At 37.0% G+C, this 23,667-nt stretch overlaps 1 protein-coding gene across 1 annotated transcript in view; it reads left to right on the top strand.

Moving 5' to 3' along the window:
- CC2D2B (coiled-coil and C2 domain containing 2B) overlaps positions 1 to 23,667 on the top strand; it is a 100,468-nt gene that overhangs the window by 46,735 nt on the left and 30,066 nt on the right. Inside the window, exons 19-25 of the mRNA XM_049696888.1 lie at positions 3,932 to 4,070; positions 5,212 to 5,415; positions 11,035 to 11,127; positions 14,371 to 14,462; positions 18,946 to 19,116; positions 20,587 to 20,686; positions 21,472 to 21,581. Coding sequence (XP_049552845.1) covers positions 3,932 to 4,070; positions 5,212 to 5,415; positions 11,035 to 11,127; positions 14,371 to 14,462; positions 18,946 to 19,116; positions 20,587 to 20,686; positions 21,472 to 21,581 — 909 coding nt within the window. The remainder of the gene's footprint in view (positions 1 to 3,931; positions 4,071 to 5,211; positions 5,416 to 11,034; positions 11,128 to 14,370; positions 14,463 to 18,945; positions 19,117 to 20,586; positions 20,687 to 21,471; positions 21,582 to 23,667) is intronic.

Raw genomic sequence — 23,667 nt, forward strand, 5'->3', positions numbered from 1 at the left:
CTTTGTATGTAAGAGAATGTATCTCTTCAATGCTTAGGATTAGAGCCACATGGATGATGAGAGAGGCAGTTCCACAGTCCTTAAACTGTAGGCAAAGGCCAAGACTCCGAAGGATTTTACTTCTGGGACCTTTATATCTCCCAGTCGTTCTGGATTACGAAAGAATCATTTTTTGCATTATCAATTTGCTGGAAGAAATTGCTGGACATAGAAATTTCATCTATATCCCAGGACTTCCTAGAGGAATTGGGATTAACTGCTAGACCACATCCACAAACAGGATTACTAGAAGTAAAGTAAAATTCTATAAAAACGATGATAATGCTGGCTTACCTATTGTGCTATGTTTGAGTAAGATGGTGTATATAAAGGACCAAAAGATTCCATCATTTAAAAATCAGTGAATGATGATAACAAGAAGATAGCCTTTCCCCTCCCCATCTAAACGCATATTTTTTAAAAAACCATGGCTATATCCAACTATATGACATTATGGGAAAGGCAGAACTATGGAGACAGTAAAAAATGTGAGTGGTTGCCAGGGGTTAGGAAAAGAGAGGGATGAACAGGCAGAGCACACAGGATTTTTAGGGCAGTGAAACTACTCTGTATGATACTATAATTGTGGATACATGTCATTACATATTTGCCAAAATCCATATAATGTAAGACACCAAGAGTAAACCCTAATGTAAATCATGGACTTTGAGTGATAATGATGGGTCAACATAGGTTCATGGATTATAACAAGTGCAATTCTTTTATTGCAACAAACATAATAAATTATAACCCTGGTGCAGGATGTTGATAGTGAGGTAGGCTGTGCAGGGTGTTTTAGGAGAAAAATGGACAATTAATAAGGGTAATTCATTTTGGAACTAGTGAATAAGCTTTTAATACGCTGAACCATTATTTTCTTGTGTTTCTTAGTATTTCCCTAGCACAGTCCCCACTGCAGCTATTTTTAATCTTTGCCTCATCATACTATTCTTTGCCTTTTTCTTGGAGTCAGGTGTTTGTTCTCCTCACTCTAAAGCTAGCTTTTATCCAAGTAATTTGGAACTTTCCTTCGTCTCCATTAGGATTCTGCTGACATATTTATATCCTTTTCTTATCTTTTCTTCAACTTTTCCATTTCCTACGCTATAAGTCTTTTGTATCCAAGAAGCTTTCTGTGCTTTGAAACAAAGAAAAATCCAAGCGTTTGATTAAACCCTGAAAACTCTTTCTGGTTGTTTTTCTCGCCCAAGTCCTCATATGGGTGGTCTACTGGTCTGCATACATTGCCTCTACTTTTAATTCACACATTTCGTCCTTAACCCAACTCAGTTATTCCTGAAGGCTACCAGGGACCTTCTGGACATATTCATTGGCCTGTCCTCCTCGTTTTGCTTCTTGAAGTCTCTTGTCTCATGGCTTCTGTGATGCTGCACTTAACAGTTCCTGTTAGTTGGGAACTCAAGTTTCTAAAAGATTGAGAGTAATTCTGCAAGATTGGAACAGATGACGGGTTTCAACAGGGAATGAATTGCAGGAGAGGTTTTCAAAGTTCAAAGTACTTTCTAAAGTGAACTAGAAGTGAAACTTTACAGTTGGGGCCTCTGAGATCAGAGAAGGAAGTTACAGAACTCTCCTCCTCTACAGTTGTGGGAGCCCAAGGACTGGTGAGGAGCAGTGGTTCTAGGAACGGGATGGGTGCTCCAAAAGGCAAGATTGACTTGTGAGAGTCAGAGCATGGAGCCAAAGGAGAGCACAAAGAAAGTATGTTCATTCACTGTTTCACTCACTCATTCATTCATTTATTCATCAACTACTGACAGAGCCAGAGACAAAGAAGTGAACGAAAAGAAGATCTTAGAATGCTTCAGTATAACATTAGGCACACCTCTCCAATCCCATGTTGTCTAGAGTTTTTGTTTAATACATTTTTAAAACATAAAACAGTTTTTCTCACACTCACTAGTTAATTATTTTCTGATGTGGTTAATTGACTTTTATGTTTGCCTTCATTTCTTACCTCCCACGACTTTCATTCTGGATTTACTTGCTGAAAGTTGCTCCTTTAATGATTCAGTTTTCATGGCTAGCAAGCTTGTTTAGTCTTTGTAGATCTGAAAATGTATTTATATTTTCCTCCTTCTTGAATAATTGTTTAGATGGGCATAAAATTTGAGGCTGATATTTACTTTCCCTATTTGAAGCTATAGTTACATTATCTTCTGGGATTTATCATAGCTGTTTAAAAGTCTGCCATCAGTCTAAACATTAGTATTTTGTAGACTGTCTTTTCTCCCTGGTAACTTTAAAATTTTTTGCTTAATTCATAGAGACAAAGCCAGGGGCTGAGGGGAGGGAGGAATGGAGAGTTATTGTTTAACGGTACAGAATTTCTGTTTGGAATGATGAAAAATTCTGGAAGTACATAGTTATGGTGGTTGTACAACTGTGGGTATACTTAATATCACTGAATTATATTACTTGCTTAGCATTTGGTTGTGAAGGAGGGGGTGCAGATGACTGAGGAATTTCGCCGTAGCCCACAGCTAAACACCTGTAGGGCCAGCTGGGGGAATCAATATAGCAAGGGCAGGAAATGTTCTGTGGTCTTTATTACTTCCCCTGAGGCAGAAATCTGGAGACTACCTTGAAATACAATTACAACCTAAATTTTTTAGGCTATAATGGGATAAGTTTCTCTCCCTAATCTATTCTTTGACATTTAAACTGTACCTCAGCCTTTGTTCTCTAGGGGACCTGGGCTAAGAATCTTCCCATGAGAAGGAAAATTTGTTACATGATGGTGTTAAGGGTGTCAGGCCCTAGATATCTCTTATGACAAAGACCTTAAAACAGTTTAAATATGAGAGCAGACATAGGAATTAAAGAAAGGAAGAATACTCAAACTTTATCTGTTTGTAATTTGCTTAACATCCTATCATACCATACATTGGCTTTGTTAGCAATAGCTTCCAAAGATTCATCGTAAAAATATGAATAGATACTGATGGAAAGTAGACAGTGTAAAATGTATGTCCATGTTTGGGTTGACATTATTGAATCTGAGTCAGAACTGTATTTCTGGAATCCTAGTTTATGGACTGGAATTTTTCTTGAGTACTTTACAGAAAGGATCTTAGAAATCTTCTAGTCCAAATTGCTCTAATTCTACATGATGAAACAAATTATCTGTGAAGAGAGAGATTAAATAACTGGGATAATTGATGGCTGAAAATAAACCCTTACTGTTTAGGGTTGAATTCCTTCTTCACTTAGCCTATAGTTGAGGTCACTAAGGATGCATTATGAGTCTAGCCCATCTTTTATAGCTCTCTTAACCTCTGAAGATGGCCTCATATGACCAAAGATATTCTTCTGGCCCTTACTTCCCAGTTAATTGTATTACATACTCTATATTATGTTTCAACTGTAAAGATATAGCCTAAAGATTCTTTTTATATTGTGGACTTTAGATAGCAAAGATGAATATTTACAGACTTTACCCTTAAGAAGCTTACTTGTCTCTTAAGGGAGGGGTAGACATTTATCAAAAAGCTATGATACACAGCTAGGTGGTTTGTGACCACCTAGAGGGGTGGGATAGGGAGGGTGGGAGGCAGGGAGATGCAAGAGGGAAGAGATATGGCAACATATGTATATGTATAACTGATTCACTTTGTTATAAAGCAGAAACTAACACACCATTGTAAAGCAATTATACTCCAATAAAGATGTTAAAAAAAAAAAAAGCTATGATATAGTTAGAAAGTGAGAAGAACCAGGAAAGATATCACATCTAAACCTTCTATTTTATCCTTAAACACAGGATCAGCTTTATCTTTAAATACCTGGAATGGGTAGGTTTTACCCCATATAACAGATTTATCACCTGCATATTATATAGAAGTTCACAAAATATTTTCCTTTATGTTAGTGTGTTTAGGGATGTAGATGCAAGAGGTGTTCCTGGAATTCCATGGCTTATTAATGCACAGAAGCTTTTTGAATGGGCAAATGAGGTCAGAATTGACCCAAATAATCCAGAATATTCTGATTTAATGGAATTTGTTATGGTAAGTTATAGCAAATATCTGTACTGTAAATATATTTTATTTCTTAAGCTCTACACTCATACTCCTCCACAGTTTGCAGTGTATTTTTCTAGGCATTAGGAGGCATTAAAAGTAAATCTGAGGACAGATAGAGTTTTCAGACAGTTTATAGTATTGTAAGGCAGTTAGAAATTCAGCAACTGAAATAATTACTACCTTAGGCCTGATGATTGGTACTCTGCCACTATTTAGCAGCCCTTGCCTGGTGCATCTTGCATCCAGGCTGACATCTATTGTACATCTACTGAATGCCCGCCATATTATTAAATGCTGAGGATTTTAAAGATGATTTATAGACACACTCCTTCCCTCAAAGACTCTATTATCTATTCACTTCTACTCCTCCTTACAGCCAACTGAACTGCTGTGTGTGCTCCAACAGGCTTTCTTCATACCTTTATTCATGTCGTTCCCTCTGTTTAGAAGCGCACCTATAGCAGCTGTCTTACCCACCCTGCAAGTCTGGGTAAATCCTTCCTTGGCAACCTCAGTTAGATATGGGCTTTTCTTCCCTTGCCGTCCTGTTAACTTTTTTTCTTTTTATAAACTCTTATGGCTGTAATACCATTCTGCCTTTTACCTTAGTTATTTGTTCATGTGCTTTATCTTTCCTTGTGGAACTACAACTAGTAAATCTTTGTCTCTCTTATGGCAGCTAGCACTTTTCCTTGCATGTACCATGTATTCACATTTACATTTATTGAATAAAGCAGTGCATGCATAGATTATTGCAATTAAGTTTCTTCAGATCAGAGCTTCTCAACTGATGTGCTGAATTGATTACATGTGTATGGAAATATTGATCCTCTGTCGACTCATAGGGCAACCAGACACAAAAACTCTCATCTTTTAACCCACTGTGCAGTACAGATGTTTTCATTTTCTGTATAAATCATGACCAGGAAAAGACTGAGAAACTGCATAGGCCGGATTCTGCATTTTTTTTTTTCAGATTTTCTGTACAGATTCAGTTGCTCCATTTCCTATTTTTATTGCAACTCTCATATCTCACAGTTAGGGGGAAAAACTGTTTTGAAATAATTCTTGAATTTCAAAAAATTAATATTTTAAGTAAAGACTTTACATTATTTGTGTTTTATAGTACATGAAACATAAAGAACAGGATATTCCAAAGTATTTTCGTCTCAAACAGTTGCAAGATGAATTTAACTTTGTTTCTGAAGAGGAAATGAAAAAGAGTAAACGGTTCCAGCTATTGCAGCTTAGAAATGCAGGTCAATTAGATGTTTTCCTTCTGCCGCAAATGCCTCTCTATGACAGAGAGATTCCAGATTTACTCTTCCAGGTACTTGGTTTCTATTTGAATATAGTTTATTCTATGATAAGTTAACGTTTTGCTGCTTTAAATCTATCTTAATTTTTTTTTAAACTGATAATCTGTAGACAACAATTTTCCCCTCTTAAAATTTTTTTAATTGAAGTATAGTTGATGAACAATATTTATATAAGTTTTACAGGTGTACAATATAGTGATTCACAACTTTTAAAGGTTATACTCCATTTATAGTTATTTATAAAATATTGGCTATATTCCCTGTGTTGTACAACATATCCTTGTAGCTTATTTTATATATGATGGTTTGTACCTCTTAATCTTCTACCCCTGTATTGCCCTTGCCCACTTCCCTCTCCCCACTTGTAACCACTAGTTTGTTCTTTATATCTGTGAGTCTCTTTTTTGTTGTTGTTATATTCAGTTGTTTGAAACAATATGTTTTGTTGGACATATTAGGCAACATGTTGGACATAGATAGGCAACAGTCATGTCCATGTTGATAATACTTTCTCTTTCACAATTAAGTCGAGCTTGTTACATGGGAATTTTTCTTTCTTGATTTTTTTGGGATCCCCTTTTCTTTAGGCATTAAAAATGTATAGCTCTCCCAAATTTCAGAAAGTCCTTAGCTTAATTTTGCAACTTAATTGTCCCAACAACCTATTTCACAGCCAGACTCTTTTAAGTATATTATAAATTTATGTAAATATTGTGGGTTTTATTGTAAAATATATCACCAATTTAATAGCAACTTTGGGGGATAATGGAGAGAGACACTACCACATTAAACTTACACTTGATTATAAAGCACATCTCAATTTCAGAAACTTTAAAATGTGGGGAAAAAAGAAAGAAAGAAAAGTTCATCTTATGCTGTGTAGTGATGGCGCGCTGGAGCCTGCTGGCACCAGCTGGTAAGAGCCTGTTGTGTGCATCTCTTCCCCGCTCCTCCTTCAGTGATTTCATGTTGGTTGCTTTAAATGTGTTGCTGGGAAAATGTCTACACCATAAATCAACAAATGCTGCAAATTGGGGCTTCCCCTCCCACTCCCAGAGAACTGGCTGTTAAACATTTACCAGCACTCCACTAGGCTTAAAAGAATGGAATTATAAGAGCTAATTCCTGTAGAAAAAAACAATTGTACTAATCCTAACACTTGTGCTTGCAAAGAGATGGTTCAAGAAGGAAGAAACCAATGTTCCATCTCTGAAGAAAATGCCTGTGAAGTAGAATTACCACTGTAGGGTGATGTCAGCCAACTTAAAGATAGCAGATGCTGATGAAGGATATTGAGGTTTATACATCTTATGAGTCAGAAAGAGTGAATGCCTTATACTAAAATTGGTTATAACAGGTTTATTAACTTTGGTGAATTATTATCAATTGATAAAAAACGGATAAACTTTTTGATATTTGATTTCATTCGATTCTGGACTGAAGGGAAGTAGCAGCAAGCCACTTAATATTAAAAATAGTAAAAGTTACTTATAAAAAGGTTTATGTTTTTTCTTGTTGTTGCCACTCAGCCATCCTTTAGCTGTTATACCCTAATATAGAGGAGACACAAACAAAACTATACAGGACTCATTACATTTAAAACTCAAGTAATAGTGGGAAGACGCTCATGGCTGAACCAAGTGGATTGTCTGAGAATCTCTTTTGGTGTGGCTCAGAGGTGAAAGAGGAAATGCAAGTCAATGATTTTTCAATGATAATATCATGGCACCACCAGTTAGCACATATGACTATAATAGTCATAGGATTTGCAGATTTTTCATTATTTTCACAAACATGGGTGAGTAGAAATATATGTATTCACAAACAGACCAATTGATATTTGGCTTTGGAAAGCATTGCTCAACTTTTAATTGTGATTCATCTGTTTTGAGACCTTAGGAATTTCAGTTAGTAAACTGCAGTGGGAAGCCCTTGGCTTAGAATGGCTGAAAAGTTATTCAGTTTCCTCCTGCTTCTCTCAATGATTGAATTCAATTCTACAGTTCCGTAAACTACTGTGGGCAAAGCACAGTGCTCAGCATAATTGAGGATATAACTTCATAAAAAAGGAAGAATTTCTGCTTCTGAAACTAGGGGCTTTGCTGACTTTCCTTATCTTATACAAAGTATTGAGAGAACACAAAAAGAGGGAAAGCAACCCAACTCATTTTCTGAGGTTGATGACCTTCATGCCAAAATTGGGCAAAGAAAGCAAAACATGATCATTTTAGGTCAATTTCACTTATGAGCATAGATGTGAAATTACTAATAAAATTTTAACAAATCAAAAAGCAATATATTATGTATAAATATATAATTATACACCATAATCTAGTAGGGTTTCTTTCCAGATAACAGAGCTAAGCTAATCTAATTAAGGAATCTATTAATATAATTTACCACATTAACAGAGTTAAGGAAGGAAAAAATATGCTCCTTTTAAATGCCCAAGGGACTTCCCCGGTGGTCCAATGGTTAAGATTTCGCCTTCCAATGCAGGGGGTGTGGGTTCCATCCCTGGTCGGGGAGCTAAGATCCCACATGCCTGGAGACATCTTCAGCCTGTCCCCCTCCTCCTCCTCTTCCCTCCCTCTTACTCCCCCCTCTCCTCCCCCTTGTCCTCCTCCTCTAATTTGTTTACAAGAAGTATGAGGAATAAAGGAACAAGTTAAATGACACCACAAAGAAACAATCAGACAAATTTGGAATGTGGGCCAACTGGCTAGCAAGTACAACTGTTTCTCTCTGTTGCATTTTGATCTCTTTAAAAAGTCATCATTTTTAGACCTAAATAGACATTTCTTCAAAGACATACAGATGGCCAACAGGCACATGAAAAGATGCTCAATATTGCTAATTATTAGAAAAACGCAAATCAGAACTACAGTGAGGCACCTCCTCACACTAGTCAGAATGGGCATCATCAAAAAGTCTACAAATTAAATAAATGCTGGAGAGGGTGTGGAGAAAAGGGAACCCTCCTACACTGTTGGTGGGAATGTAAATTGGTGTAGTCACTATGGAGAACAGTATGGAGGTTCTTTAAAAACTGAAAATAGAGTTACCATGTGATCCAGCAATCTCACTCCTGGGCATACATCCAGAGAAAACTCTAATTCGGAAAGATACATGCACCCCAATGTTCATAGCAGCACCATTTACAATAGCCAAGACATGGAAGCAGCTTGAGTGTACATTGAGAGATGAATGGATAAAAAAGATGTGGTATATGTATACAATGGAATATTACTCAGCCATAAAAAGAATGAAATAATGCCATTTACAGCAACATGGTTGGACCTAGAGATTATTATACTAAGTGAAGTAAGTCAGAAAGAGAAAAACAAATACCATATGATATCACCTTCAATTTAGGAAATGCATTACAAAGTCTTAAAAAGAGAGCTGTGCAATTATGTGCTCATACACATACGTCCCTTGATGGTATTAGGTTTGCTAGGAATTTCCAGGCTGGAATCAGTAGCAATTTTCTAGAATTTTGTAAAGCCATCATTTGGCTGTCTCATGTAAAGCTTGTTCTCAATAAAATAAGACGAAAGAAAAAAATATCATATGATACCACTTATATGTGGAATGTAAAAAAATGATACAAATGAACTTATTTAGAAAACAGAAACAGACTCATAGACATAGAAAACAAATTTATGATTACCAAAAGGGAAAGGGGGTGGGGGAGGGATAAATTAGGAGTTTGGGCTTAGCAGATACAAACTACTATATATAGAATAAATAAACAACAAGGGTGTACTCTATAGAAAGATATATCCATATCTTTCTTGTAATAACCTATAATGGGAAAAAAATCTGAAAAGTGTATATTATATATATGGAGATATACAATATATATATAGTGAAAAAACAGCAATTGGTGAAAAAACAGCAATTGGTGAAATTTAGATATTGGACTATTATGTAATATTGACAATTGAATAGTAGATATATTGGAAAATTGTTAGTTTTGTTGTCTGTGATTATGTCTGTGGTTGTGTCCTTAGTTTTTGTCTGTGGTTGTGTCCTTAGTTTTTGGAGATTCATGCTGAAGTATTTATTTAGGAATGAAGTGTCATGGTGTCTGTAATTTATACTTTGAGATATTTAGCCAAAAAAAAAAAAACAAAAGCAACAGATTAAGCAAATATGGCAAAATATTAATTACTTAATCTAAAGGGTAGGTACATAGATTTTAACATTCTTTCTAATTTTCTGTATGTTTGAAAAACTTGAGGAAAAATTAAAAACAAAAAATAAATAGCATTCTATACACCAACAAAAACTCACTAAAAATGTAACTTAACAAAGATACACCCTACAGTAGCAATAAAAACTCTTAGATTCATAGGAATATATTGAACAAAACACGTACAAAAACTTGATGGAGAAAATTATAAAACATTTTTGAATGGTGTAAAATTAGATTCAGACCTCACAAAAGAAATAAATACTATGTGTAATGAAGATTACACATGAAATGCAAAACTTTAAATGTATATCTTAATCTTGGGCAGGAAAATCTTTCTTAAACAAAACACAAAAGTATAAATTATAAAGAAATAGATTAATAAACTTGATAATATTAAAGTTTAAACCCCACAGATTAGGAAAAGATATTTTCAAATTATATATTAATTAATAAAAATTAGTATCCAGAGTATTTAAGTAACTCCTATAAATTAATACTTTTAAAATAAATAAAGTGATATGAAATAGTAATATAATATATCCCTAGGTAAAATGTTACTTGTCAACAGGATTAATTTCAAGATTTCTTGTGGATAATTAGAAAAACAAATAAATTACTTTCAGATAATTTATCTACTTAAGGTAAGAGATACTTCATAATTTTTGTGTCATCTTTAATGCTCTCTATAATGTAAAATGATTTCAGTGTGCAGTTAGGAACGTATCCCACAAATGCAGCTATAACAGATGCAATTTATTCTAAATTATATAGATGAAGCATCCTGACAAATAATCTTAGACCCACTGCTGGATGTTAAGTTAAAGTTATTGATTATGGCCAGCATATTTTGACTACTTACTGTATGCCATGCACTTTATAGATATTGTTTCAGTTAAATCTCACAGCAATCCTGTGACATATTAATAACAGTAATATTATAATTATTACAAAAGAGGAAACTGAGGTCTGCAGTAGTTAATCATCTTTTTCCCAAACCACAAAGTTAATAAATGGCCGGGCCAACGTGAATCCAGGACTATGGCCTCCAAATCCCACTCTCTTGACCCTTATACTCTACCACTTTCCATTTCTTTTGTTTCTAGTGATTACCAGGTAAATGCATGCATGAAGAATTGTTCTCAATCGTCTTTACATTTTCTTATAATTTTCTCAATCGCAAATTTTTTCTCAATCATTACTCAGTTTTAAAAGATGAATGGACCTCCTCCTAGAAGCAAACAAAATATGTGTTCTTAGCTAATTCTCATTGGGAGAATCTAAAAGAAGTATTCTCTCCTCTCAATTCCAGAGTGTTGCCAATATCTCCTACACATGAACTGAAATGAGTAGTTAATATTTTATTGCAGTGTATCATATCTAAACTCTGTTACCTTCAAGAAGTGAAACTAATTTAATTCTCTGTTTATAGGAATATGAAAGTCAGATAGAGAAGGATATGTCCATTTCAGATATGAATTCTATTACCGCACAAAGGATTAATTCTGCCAATTTTCTGAAAAAGGTAACAACAACAGAATAGTTTTATCAATATGTTTGAATTTACTTTTGTGAAAACTGGTCTGCTGGATGCACAGTACTATACTCTTCCCAGAGAGTCAGATGGACAGACTTACTTACTCATCACCTCTTTCTGATCACCGAGAGGTTTTCTGTTCTATTCAGACTTCCTTTTCAGAGTTAGTTACTGACCATCTGTAAATGTACACTGTTGATGTACATTGTTGATGCAGCAGTTACTTCAATTGACAGCAAACTCATTATTAAAGCATATCCCACTCTTTCCATTTACAAATGAACGTTAAAGACTTCCCATCTCTTTTTGACCCTAAAAGTTCATTTTGGGAAGTATGCCAGCATTTTGCCAGAATCCCTAGTTTTATTAATAACTCATAATGCCGTACACCAGAGCAGTTCACGGGACAAAGGGAGGAGCCACTAGGAGACAGAACACCGTAACAAAGCCTAAACCAGGTTTGAGGTGGAATCCCTCACTGAATTTCACCCCTGATTTCTTTCCACTGACCCCTCATCGCTCCAGTGACTATATGTATAGATCCATCATGCCCAGCACAGTGCTCTTCACTCAGAAAATGTTGAGAAATGTTTGAACAATTAATGAAGTAAGGGATAAAATTGCAGGCTGAGGAGGTTTCTAAGACTTCTGCAAGAGTAGAATCTATACTATAGGGCTATAGGGCACCAGAGCAGCCTTTTAGGGTAACTTGAAAAGAAGCAGAGAGCCATGGGAAGATCTAAGAGGTACACACAATTCCCTCGTGGAGACAGGAGAGAAGCAACCTTGTGTGACTAGAAAAGCCCTAGGCAGGTGTGTGAAGACCTGTTCTGACCATCCTGTTTGTCTTTGGGCAGGTAATCTATGCACTGAGTCCTGCCTTATTGTTCTATAAAAACAGACAATAAAAATGCCTGCCTTGCTTTACTTCTGAAGTAAGGGGCAAATAAGATAGAACCTCAAGGTCTATGCTAGTTTGTACTCTGTTCCTATGGAAGTGTGGTGGAAATGCAGACCACTATAGCTATTGTAGCCTGAAAGAGCACCTCCTCTTTATTGCTGGCAGACGTTTTTTTCCACTCACTCTTGCCCCTCCTACACCTTCTTCATTAGCTCCATATATATTTTTTTAAGTTGAGATGTGATTTAATAATGATATTTGCGTCTTAGGAAATAAAGAGGTGTTCTTACTCATAAGAAAAGAGAGGGCTTCCCTAGTGGTGCAGGTTGAGAGTCCACCTGCCGATGCAGGGGACATGGGTTCGTGCCCCAGTCCGGGAAGATCCCACATGCCGCAGAGCGGCTGGGCCCGTGAGCCATGGTCGCTGAGCCTGCGCATCTGGAGCCTGTGCTCCGCAACGGGAGAGGCCACAACAGTGAGAGGCCCGCGTACCACAAAAAGAAAAGAAAAGAAAAGAAAAGAAAAGAGAATACATATCCTTCTTATGCCTTCTCTTTTTTTGGTGTATGAGGAAGCCCAGAAGGGAGGGCAGCAAAAGATCAGGAATGTGGTAAGAGAGCAAGTGTCTGAGGATGCTTGACCTTCATATAGGAATCCTGGGAAGGAGCTTTAAGAACATTGTGTGATTGGGTTTCACCTCCTTGTGAAGACTTCTTTGCTATCTCAGGATAGTTTAAAACTACAGGTTTAAGGGATAATTACTTTAATTACAGGTACTGGAATCCTGCTTTGACACTGGAGGCCTAATAGGGCCATGGTGTCTAAATCCTGCTGCGGGAGGGACTGTGAGTTATATGCATTACACTTCCTGCTGTGTTACTGGGGTCAGTGGTGGCTGAGGCCGGGACTGGAGCAGTAAAGTCCCGGCAGTCTCAAGGATTGCTAGATAAAGTTTTGCTGAAATATTTGCATCTAAGAGGCCAGTGCTTCTCCTCAACCTGTCCCTTTCATTAATTTACTCAATAAATACTTTTTGGGCACCTGCTGTGAATCAGTCATTATACTAGACATTGGAATTACAGCAGTAAACAAAATAGATTAAAATCCCTGGCCTCCTAGAGGAGGTCGTTCTGGTGGGGGAAGTCAGATAATGAACAGAACATGAGTATGTTAGAAAGTGATATGTGCCATGACAAGTGAAGTAGGAAGAGGGGACAGGAGTGTGTATGGGGGTGGGGGGGTCAGGTGTGATTTTAGATAAGGGAAAGCCTTCCTTAGATCAAGGAAAGCCCTCGAGATGCTAACGCTTCAGCAAAAGACCTGAAGTGAACTGAAGGAGCTAGCCATGGAGGTTTTTTGGGAGAAGAACGTTCCAGGCTAATGGAACCACATGTGAAAACTGTGAGGAAGGAATATGCGTGGCCTATGGGAGGAACGGCAAGGAGCTCAGTCTGTGTGATAGCAAGGGAGCAAGGGAGAGGGGGAGAGAAAGAGAGAAAGACAGAGAGAGAAAGCACAAGCGAGAAGGCTCAAGCACACTGATGGGGTCAGAGGGAGGAGGGTGTGGTTCACCTTCAAAGGAAACAATTTGTTCCCCACATGGCAGGGTAATTCTTAGGAATTATAATTTCCCATTGTCCTATCACCCCATTTTCCTATCGAATTTAAGCAGATCATTAGGCTTTAGGTTACATTATCTTTGGGATGATTTGTGGCAGGACAGAAAGAAAATTGCCTCCAGACACACTTCTTCCTGGTTTCATTTCTAAAAGTCTAAACCTGTTGTGAAGCATGGGGTTAGGGGAGAAAGGGAGGGATTTCCTCAGACTAAAAAGAAGAATTTCAGAGTCCTTGGAGGAACCAAGGTCTGTGGGTTCTGCAAGGTGCAAGGGCTTAGGGGATTGGCTCTGTTCAAGCACTAAATATCTTACCAAGCTGACAGAATGAGAGCTTAAGGTCAGAATAGGATGGACTCAAAGGAAATACAGAAATGTGACCACATTTCCTTGTGAATCAAGATTTGTGTGTGTACAAGTGACTGTTGTAGAAACACATTCACAGGATAATCATCTCCTTTGGTGAAGATTCGTTCTGTCCACATATACTGAGAGTTAGGTGGAAAAAGAGATGAGAGGGACATTAATGAGAGCGTTAGGAGTGATTTTAATAATGGTAGCAAACAGAACCATACTTTCACTTACCTAATTCCCCTTTCCATTCATTGCTTGAAAAAATGAGGAGTAAAAAATAGTGACACCAGTAGCATCGTATGTACTTAATCTTAAAATATAAACTGTGCATTTCTTTAAATTCTAAAAATTTTTTTGTAGATGAGAAGGTCAATAATGAAAAGAATTGCCAAAGTTAGCAAATTTAATTTATCAGATATTGTGGCTGATTATGAAGAAATTGTATCTACAAGGTACATCTAAAATTATTATTATTTAAGTACAAAATATAAAGCTATAAGATAATACCTTCAAAGTCCTCTAATAAGTTCTGTATTTTTATATTCATTAAGTTAATGTCAAAATGCAATTACAAAGCATAAAATGAAATACAGTGACTTAATTTTTTTTGTCATTTTAAAATTGTATTTTGGACATAACTATATGATTTGTATTTTCAATTGTATAATATTTTAGATTTTAACCCTCTCCTTATTGATACTTTTTAGGGCAAGAAAGAAAAGAAAAGAAAAAAAGAAATACCTTTGTCCCAAATTAGTTTTGCCCTAAGATTTCCCTGTCCCGAGACTGCTACTGGAAAAGTCATTGCTGGTAGCACCACACACTAAGCCTGTAATCTCTCCCTTTCAAAACGGAATCCTCAGCCATATAAGGGCTCTGTGATCCACAGGCAGCAGTTGGGGGAGCCTTTGGCTGAAGTAACTCAGTTCTCATACTGTCCTATCTGGGAAACTTAAGGGTGGGAGCAGGAATTAGGGATGCTGCGTTTGGGGAAACCGCCCTGGGGCCACTTGCAGATTCTTAGTATTAATAATAAGGTTTTAATTGGTGTAGGATGCTGAAGTCTATTTTTTTTGAGGGGGGTGTTCTATTCTAAAATATACCTTGAAGTAATTCTTTCATGGGCACATTTTTTAAATGAAAACTTACTTTTAAAAAATTTTTACTGGGGTAGGGACTTCCCTGGTGGTGCAGTGGTTAAGAATCCGCCTGCCAATGCAGGGGACACAGGTTAGAGCCCTGGTCCGGGAAGATCCCACATGCCGCGGAGCAACTAAGCCCGGGTGCTACAACTACTGAGACCACACGCCACAGCTACTGAAGCCTGTGCGCCCAGGGCCTGTGCTCTGCAACAAGAGAAGCCACTGCAATGAGGAGCCCACGCACTGTAAGAAGAGTAGCCACTGCTCGCCGCAACTAGAGAAAGCCCATGTGCAGCAACGAAGACCCAACACAGCCAAAAATAAATAAATTTTTAAAAATAAAATTTTTACTGGGGTAGAGTTGATTTACAATGTTGTGTTAGTTGCAGGTGTCCAGCAAAGGGAATCTGTTATACATATACATATGTCGACTCTTTTTTAGACTCTTTTCCCATATAGGCCATTACAGAGGGTTGAGTAGAGTTCCCTGTGCTATACAGTAGGTCCTTATTAGCTATCTATTTTGTATATAGTAGTGTGTGTGTGTCAATGATGAAAATTTATTTTTTTAAACTTTTTATTTTTTATTGGAGTATAGTTGATTAACAATGTTGTGTTAGTTTCAGGTGTACAACAAAGTGATTCAGTTATACATATACATGTATCTATTCTTTTTCAAATTCTTTTCCCAGTCAGATTGTTACAGAATATTGAGCAAAAGTTCCCTGTGCTATACAATAGGTCCTTGTTGGTTATCCATTTTAAATATAGCAGTGTGTACATGTCAATCCCAAACTCCCTAACTATGCCTCCTCCCCTTCCTTCCCCCAGGTAACCATAAGTTCGTTCTCTAAATCTGTGAGTCTGTTTCTGTTTTGTAAATAAGTTTATTTGTATCTTTTTTTTTAGATTCTGCATATAAGTGATATCATATGATAGTTCTATTTCTCTGTCTCACTTCACACAGTATGACAATCTCTAGCTCCATCCATGTTACTGCAATGGCATTATTTCATTCTTTTTAATGGCTAATATTCCATTGTATATATGTACCACATCTTCTTTAACCATTCTTCTGTCAGTGGATGTTTAGGTTGCTTCCATGTCTTGGCTATTGTAAACAGCACTGCAATGAACATTGGGATGAATGTATCCTTTTGGACCATGTTTTTCTCCAGGTGTATGCCCAGGAGTTGGGTTGCAGGTTTATATGGTAGCTCTATTTTTAGTTTCTTAAGGAACCTCCATACCATTCTCCATAGCGGCTACACCAATTTACATTTCCACCAACAGTGTAGGAGGGTTCCCTTCTCTCCACACCCTCTCCAGTGTTTATTGCTTATGGATTTTTTTGATGATAGCCATTCTGACTGGTGTGAGGTGATATCTCATTGAGGTTTTGATTTGCATTTCTCTAATAATTAGCAATATTGAACATCTTTTTCTTAAATTAATTTTTATTGGAGTATAGTTGCTTTACAATGTTGTGTTAGTTTCTACTGTACAGCAAAATGAATTGGCTATACATGTACATATATCCCATCTTTTTTGGATTTCCTTCCCATTTAGGTCACCACAGTGCATTAAGTAGAGTTCCCTGTGCTATACAGCATATTCTTATTAGTTATCTATTTTATACATAGTATCAATAGTGTGTTTGTGTCAATCCCAATCTCCCAATTCCTCCCACTCCTGCTTTCCCCCTTGGTATCCATAGTTTCTTCTCTACATCTGTGTCTCTATTTCTGCTTTGCAAATAAGATCATCCATACCATTTTTCTAGATTCCACATATACGTGTTAATATATGATATTTGTTTCTCTCTTTTGACTTAACTTCACTCTTATGACACTCTCTAGGTCCATCCACATCTCTACAAATAACCCAATTTTGTTCCTTTTTATGGCTGAGTAATATTCCATTGTATATATGTACCCCATCTTCTTTATCCATTCCTCTGTTGATGGACATTTAGGTTGCTTCCATGTCCTGGCTATTGTAAATAGTGCTGCTGTGAACATTGGGGTGCATGTGTCTTTTTGAATTATGGTTTTCTCTGGGTATATGCCCAATAGTGGGATTGCTAGGTCATATGGTAGTTCTATTTTTATTTTTTTAAGGAACCTCCATACTGTTTTCCATAGTGACACTATCAATTTGCATTCCCACCAACAGTGCAAGAGGGTTCCCTTTTCTCCACACCCTTTCCAGCATTTATTGTTTGTGGATTTTTTTTTAAGTAAATAAATTATTTATTTATTTTTGGCTGCATTGGGTCTTCGTTGCTGTGCACGGGCTTTCTCTAGTTGGGGCGAGCAGGGGCTACTCTTTGTTGTGGTACGCAGGCTTCTCATTGCGGTGGCTTCCCTTGTTGCAGAGCACAGGCTCTAGGCATGTGGACTTGAGTAGTTGTGGCTCGTGGGCTCTAGAGTGCAGGCTCGGTAGTTGTGGCACACAGGCTTAGCTGCTCCGTGGCCTGTGGCATCTTCCCAGCCCAGGGCTCGAACGTGTGTCCCCTGCATTGGCAGGCAGATTCTTAACCACTGTGCCACCAGGGAAGCCCATTTGTGGATTTTTTGATGATAGCCATTCTGACTGATGTGAGGTGATATCTCATTGTAGTTTTGATTTGCATTTCTTTAATAATTAGTGTTGTTGAACATCTTTTCATGTGCCTCTTGGCCACCCGTATGTCTTCTTTGCAGAAATGTCTATTTAGGTACGCTGCCCATTTTTTGATTGGGTTGTTTGTTTTGATGATATTAAGCCACATGAGCTGTTTGTAAATTTTGGAGACTAATCCCTTGTCAGTCACATTATTTGCAAATATTTTCTCCCATTCTGTGGGTTGTCTTTTCATTTTGTTTATGGTTTCCTTTGCTGTGCAAAAGCTTTTGAGTTTAATTAGGCCCCATTTGTTTATGTGTGTTTTTATTTCCATTACTCTGGGAGATGGATTGAAAAAGATATTGCTGTGATTTATGTCAGAGAGTGTTCTGTCTGTGTTTTCCTCTAAGAGTTTTATAGTGTCTGGTCTCATATTTAGGTCTTTAATCCATTTTGAGTTTATTTTTGTGCATGGTGTTAAAGAATGTTCCACTTGCATTTTTTTTTACATGTAGCTATCCAGTTTTCTCAGCACAGTTTGTTGAAGAGACTTTCTTTCCTCCATTGTATAGTCTTGCCTTCTTTGTCATATTTATAGATTAATTGACCATAGGTGTGTGGGTTTATTTCTGGGCTTTCTATCCTGTTCCATTGATCTATATTTCTACTTTTGTGCCACTACCATACTGTTTTGATGACTATAGCTTTGTAGTATAGTCTGAAGTCTGTGTTTTATTTTCAGTCTTTGGAGGAAAATAGGTGTGACCATAAAGCTATAATTGCATAGATTTGTGTTGCCAGGGTTGGGAGCACATATAACTACTATTCAGAACCATGTAGAAAAGTTGAGTATCTAACCACTTTCAAGAGAACGATTCCTAAAAAATGAATAATCCTTTGATATAACATCATGTTTCATGGAATTACCTCTCCACGCCCTTGTTTCTTCTTGGACCATACACCCAAATTATGTGGAGCAATCACATTCTCTCTTAACATAGCATCTCTTCTATGCCCAGAAAAAGATTCTTTCCTTGGGTCTAAGACAACTCTGTCTCCCCTCCACAATGGAGAGAACATGGTTCAGAATAATGGCCTTATTTATAATAATTAATTTAAAAAATTGATATATTTCAAATTTTAAGTTATCTTGTATCTATGTGATTGATCATTTTTTACTCTTTAGCCAGTTGACACGTGCAGTTTGTAAGCTTCTTGAACGACGAAGAAAGTTAAAGCCTCAGAGGCAAGAAAGGAAAAAAGTGGCAGCACAGACTATCTGTGACGGAGATATTAAGATTCTTGTCAGAATATTGAGGGCTTATAATATTCCTACAAGGAAAGCAATAGTTAATAGGTAAGGCAATTGCGCCAATTTTTGGAGTTGCAAAAGATGTCTTAAATGTAAATTTCTATACTGTCTTCTTAATAAAACTTTGCACTTGGGGCTTCCCTGGTGGCGCAGCTGTTGAGAGTCCGCTTGCCGATGCAGGGGACACGGGTTCGTGCCCCGGTCCGGGAAGATCCCACATGCCGCGGAGCGACTGGGCCCGTGAGCCATGGCCGCGGAGCCTGCGCGTCCGGAGCCTGTGCTCTGCAACGGGAGAGGCCACAACAGTGAGAGGCCCTCGTAAAAAAAAACAAAAAACAAAACAAACAAACAAACAAAACAAAAAAAAAGCTTTGCACTTTATTAATGCTCAATATACAGAAAATGAATGTTGAAATCTTCATTTGGATAGTCAAACTTACTGTCATTGCTGTGTATTACAAATTTTCAGAAGTTTGAGATGCCTGAAGTACCTTTAACATGTATATTTTTGGGTGCTATATCAAATAAATACCTTCTGTCCCTATTCCCTATTGTGAAAACTTAAGCTGCTATTGCTAATTACACTGTTCTCTGCCACTGTCCCCTCACAGTATTGGAAGTATATAGACTACAGGAGAGAGTAAGCTCCATTTTGGATTTATCATTTTAGGTGACTTCTACAAAAATCAAATCTTACCTATCTCTTCTGCAGGCACTCAGTGTGTTTTATTTGCGTTTCTTGGGCAGAGGATATGTAGGGTCAGAGTGGCCAAATTAAGGCATCATGAATATTAAATACTCATGAATATTTAGTATAACCCGAATTTCAAGTGTTTCATATATTTAATCTCATGTATAATTTATGTATTGTGAATATTTAGTGCCCAGTTACCTCAGGAATACTGAGTAACCCTCTCTGTCTACATTTAACACTTATGTGCTCTACTTGCTTATTTTATGTTTACCACATCCCATGAACTCTACATATGAAAAACAAATATTTTGCTTACTAGCTACGAATCTATAGTTAAAACCTCTTAAAGCTTTTGCCTGTGTTTTATATTATAAAATATGACTTTATTTATGATAGAATTGATATTCTCAAAACAAATGCACATTTCAAGGCTGTTTTGTGAAATAAGGACATTATAAAATTACCACCATTTTCTATAATAATCAATTTGTAAAAGAAAGAATATTGTAACACCAAAAATAGGAAGGATATAGTCTCAAAGTATTACTTGCTCTATTTTTTTCCTTTTGCTGAGGGTCAGTGAAAACTCTGTCACAGACTGGTTCCAATCCATAGTTCAGCATTTAGGAGCTACCCTTTCAGAGTAGTGATTGTCACGTATTTATCTCTAACCACCTATGTTATGAAGATCCAAAGCAAACTCTATAAGATCCAGGGTAGCTGACTTATATACCTCTATAAGCATAAGCAAAAAGCCAGCTACTCCCACCAAAACTAATATTAAAATTAATTAAAGTGCCTATCTCTATATTGTTTTTCAGAAGAGCCTTGGATATGCCTACTTATTTGATATCATCCATGTCTCGCCTCAGACATAAAGAAACAATCAAATCCGTAACCTCAGATGAGATCTTAAATGAGGTAAGTATTTAACACTTCTATAAAGTGCCGTTTTGATCATGTTTTCCCTGAATTGCAACTGGCCCCTAACTGGACTATCCGTCTAATTCTAGTTTACTCTCCATAACACAGTGAAGGTGCTCTTTATAAAATGTAATTCTATTTCATTCTCTGCTACCCTGCTCTCAGGGTCTATAGAATAAGGTGCAAGCTCCTTACAATGGTAGCTCCTTAGAACGGCTACCACTCTGTAATGGTCTGGTTCTTACATACCAATCAGCCACATTTCTCATCAGCCCACAGCGGTATCATATCACACTACTACTTGTTCTAGAAGGCCTCCGTATATGCCCTTTCCTTTGCCTGGAATGGCCACCATACCTCCATGTTACTGGCCACATGAACTACTATTTAATGTTTCAAAGCTCAAGCCCAAGCAATGTTTTCTCTGTGAAGTTCTCCTTGTCCTCACCCCAGAGAGTTAATCATTCTCTCTCCTGAGTTACTATTATACCTTGAATATATTTCTTACATTTCATTGCAATTATGTGTTTACCTGTTTATTTTCTCCTGATAGACTTAAGATAAAAATCCTTAAGGATTTCCATTTATTTTTGGATCCTAGCAAAGTAGTACCTGATATTGAATAGGTTGAAGAAATGTTAATTGAATGAATGAATGAATAATGGTTGTTTGAAAAACTGGAAAAAGTAAGCCATCCAGTTATCAGCCAGTAACTAATTTCTACCTTTTATCAGCTATACAAAATATTACAAAAATCTAGTCGTGTTAATTATGTGTTTCAGGATACTGTGCACCCCTTTGTGGAAGTTTCCTTTCAGCACACTGTGTACCAAACCAGTGTTGCAAGTGGATCTCATCCATGCTGGAATGAAGAAATTAAAGTAGATCTTATGTAAGTTGGAGTCCATTTTTCCTCAGCTTCTAAAATAGAGCAGTAACAAAATTATTTTCTTGAGCTGTTTATTGAAAATAATGATGGATATAGGCTTAATTTTTAAGTTTTTAAATTATGAAGTATTTCTTACATAGATATTAATATATATAATGTAAATGTAAGTTCTGAGGAAAAATGATAAAATGAATACCTGTGTATCTACCATCTAGCTTAAAAAATGGAGTATTAGCAATATTTTTGAAGGCTCCACTGTGCCAATAACTATTTGTATCCCCTTTCTTTCTCCCCAGAGGTAACAACCATGAATTTGTTTATCATTCCCTCTCTTTATGACTTTAAATCATAGGTATTTATCCCTAGCTATGTTTTATTTACCTGTGGATGTTTTCCAACTTTATGTAAATTGAATGATCTTTTGCAATCTGTTTCTTTACTCTTATTTTGAGCGATTTATCCATATTCATACTTGTAACTATTCCTTCCTTCCTTTATTTTCACTTCTGTATAGTATTCCACTGTATTAAAATGCCATAATTTATTTATACTTTATCCTGTTGATGCAGATTTGCCTGGTTTTAATGTTTTGCTATTGTAAATAGTATTGCTCTGAACATTCTTGTACTTGTCATCTGGAACACACATGTAAGAGTTTCTTTTTAAGACAGTAGTTCTCAAAGTATTTTGTGCACTGAAATCACCTGTACAGCTTCTTTAAACAGATTGCTGGGCCCAACTCCATAGTTTCTAGTTCAGTAGCTCTGATACATAATTCCATTTCTAACAAGTTCTCAGGTGTTACTGATGCTCCTAGTCAGGGGACACTTTGAGACCCTTTACTTTAGGATCTGTATCCAGGAGTGCAATTGCTTCAACTTTACTAGCTAATGCCAAAGTTTTTTCTAAAGTGATTGTGCCAATACATACTCCCAACAGCGATATAAAAGTTCCTATTGTGCCACATCTTCAATAATATTTTGTATTTTTAAAATTAATGTTTCTAATACAGTGGATCTAAAGTGATATTCTTGTTGCGGTTTAATTTACATTCCTGGATTTCTAATGAGATTGAGTTTCTTTTTTTTTTCCATTTTAAACAAATCGATAGGCTTTAATTTTTAGAGCAGTTTAGGTTCACAGTAAAACTGAGCAGAAAGCACAGAGTTCTTACACATCCTCTCCCTACAACACGCACACACAGCCTCCCTAAAGTGTCAGTGTGGTACATTTGTTACAATCAATGGACCAATGTTGACACATTATCAAAGTCCACAATTTACATTAGGGTTCACTCTTTGTGTTGTACATTCTACGGGTTTTGACAAATGTATAATGACATGTATCCACCACTGTAGTATCATACAGCATAGTTTCACTGCCCTAAAAATGCCCTGTGCTTCACCCATTTATCCGTTCATCCTTCCCCTGGAACCTCTGGCAACCACTGATCCTTTCACTGCCACCATAGTTTTACCTTTTCCAGAGTGTCATTGCATTTCAGGGTTCTCCATAAAAGCAGAACTAACAGGGTGTGTGTGTGTGTGTGTGTGTGTGTCTGTTTGACTCTCTTTACCCTCTGTAATAGGGGTGTGCCTCATCCAATTGGTTGGAGGCTTAACAGAAAAAAGACTTACCCCACTTAGGAAGATGGAATTCTGCCAGCACACTGGCTTCAGACTTGAACTGCAGCTCTCCCCTGGGCTTCCAGGCTGCCAGCTTACCCTGCAGATTTTGGGCTTGCCTTCCCCCACAATCACGTGAGCCACTGTTACAGAGGGTAGTTTGCCTTACTCAACGTCTACTGACTTTTTTAATGTGGAAAGAACACTTAACATGACATCTACCCTTTGAACAATTTTTTAAGTGTGCAATATACTACTGCTGAATGTAGGTAAAAGGTTGTACAGCAGATCTAGAGCTTATTCTTGCTTCCCTGAAGTTTTACGCCTTGTTGATCAGTAACTTCCCATTTCCCCCTCCCCCGCCCCGGTAACCACCATTCTGCTCTTTGACTCTATGAATTTGACTACTTTAGATGCCACATATAGGTGGAATCATGCAGTCTTTTTATGACTGCTTTATTTCA

The sequence above is a fragment of the Orcinus orca genome, chromosome 14 (assembly GCF_937001465.1).
Source record: "Orcinus orca chromosome 14, mOrcOrc1.1, whole genome shotgun sequence".
Taxonomy (NCBI): Eukaryota; Metazoa; Chordata; class Mammalia; order Artiodactyla; family Delphinidae; genus Orcinus; species Orcinus orca.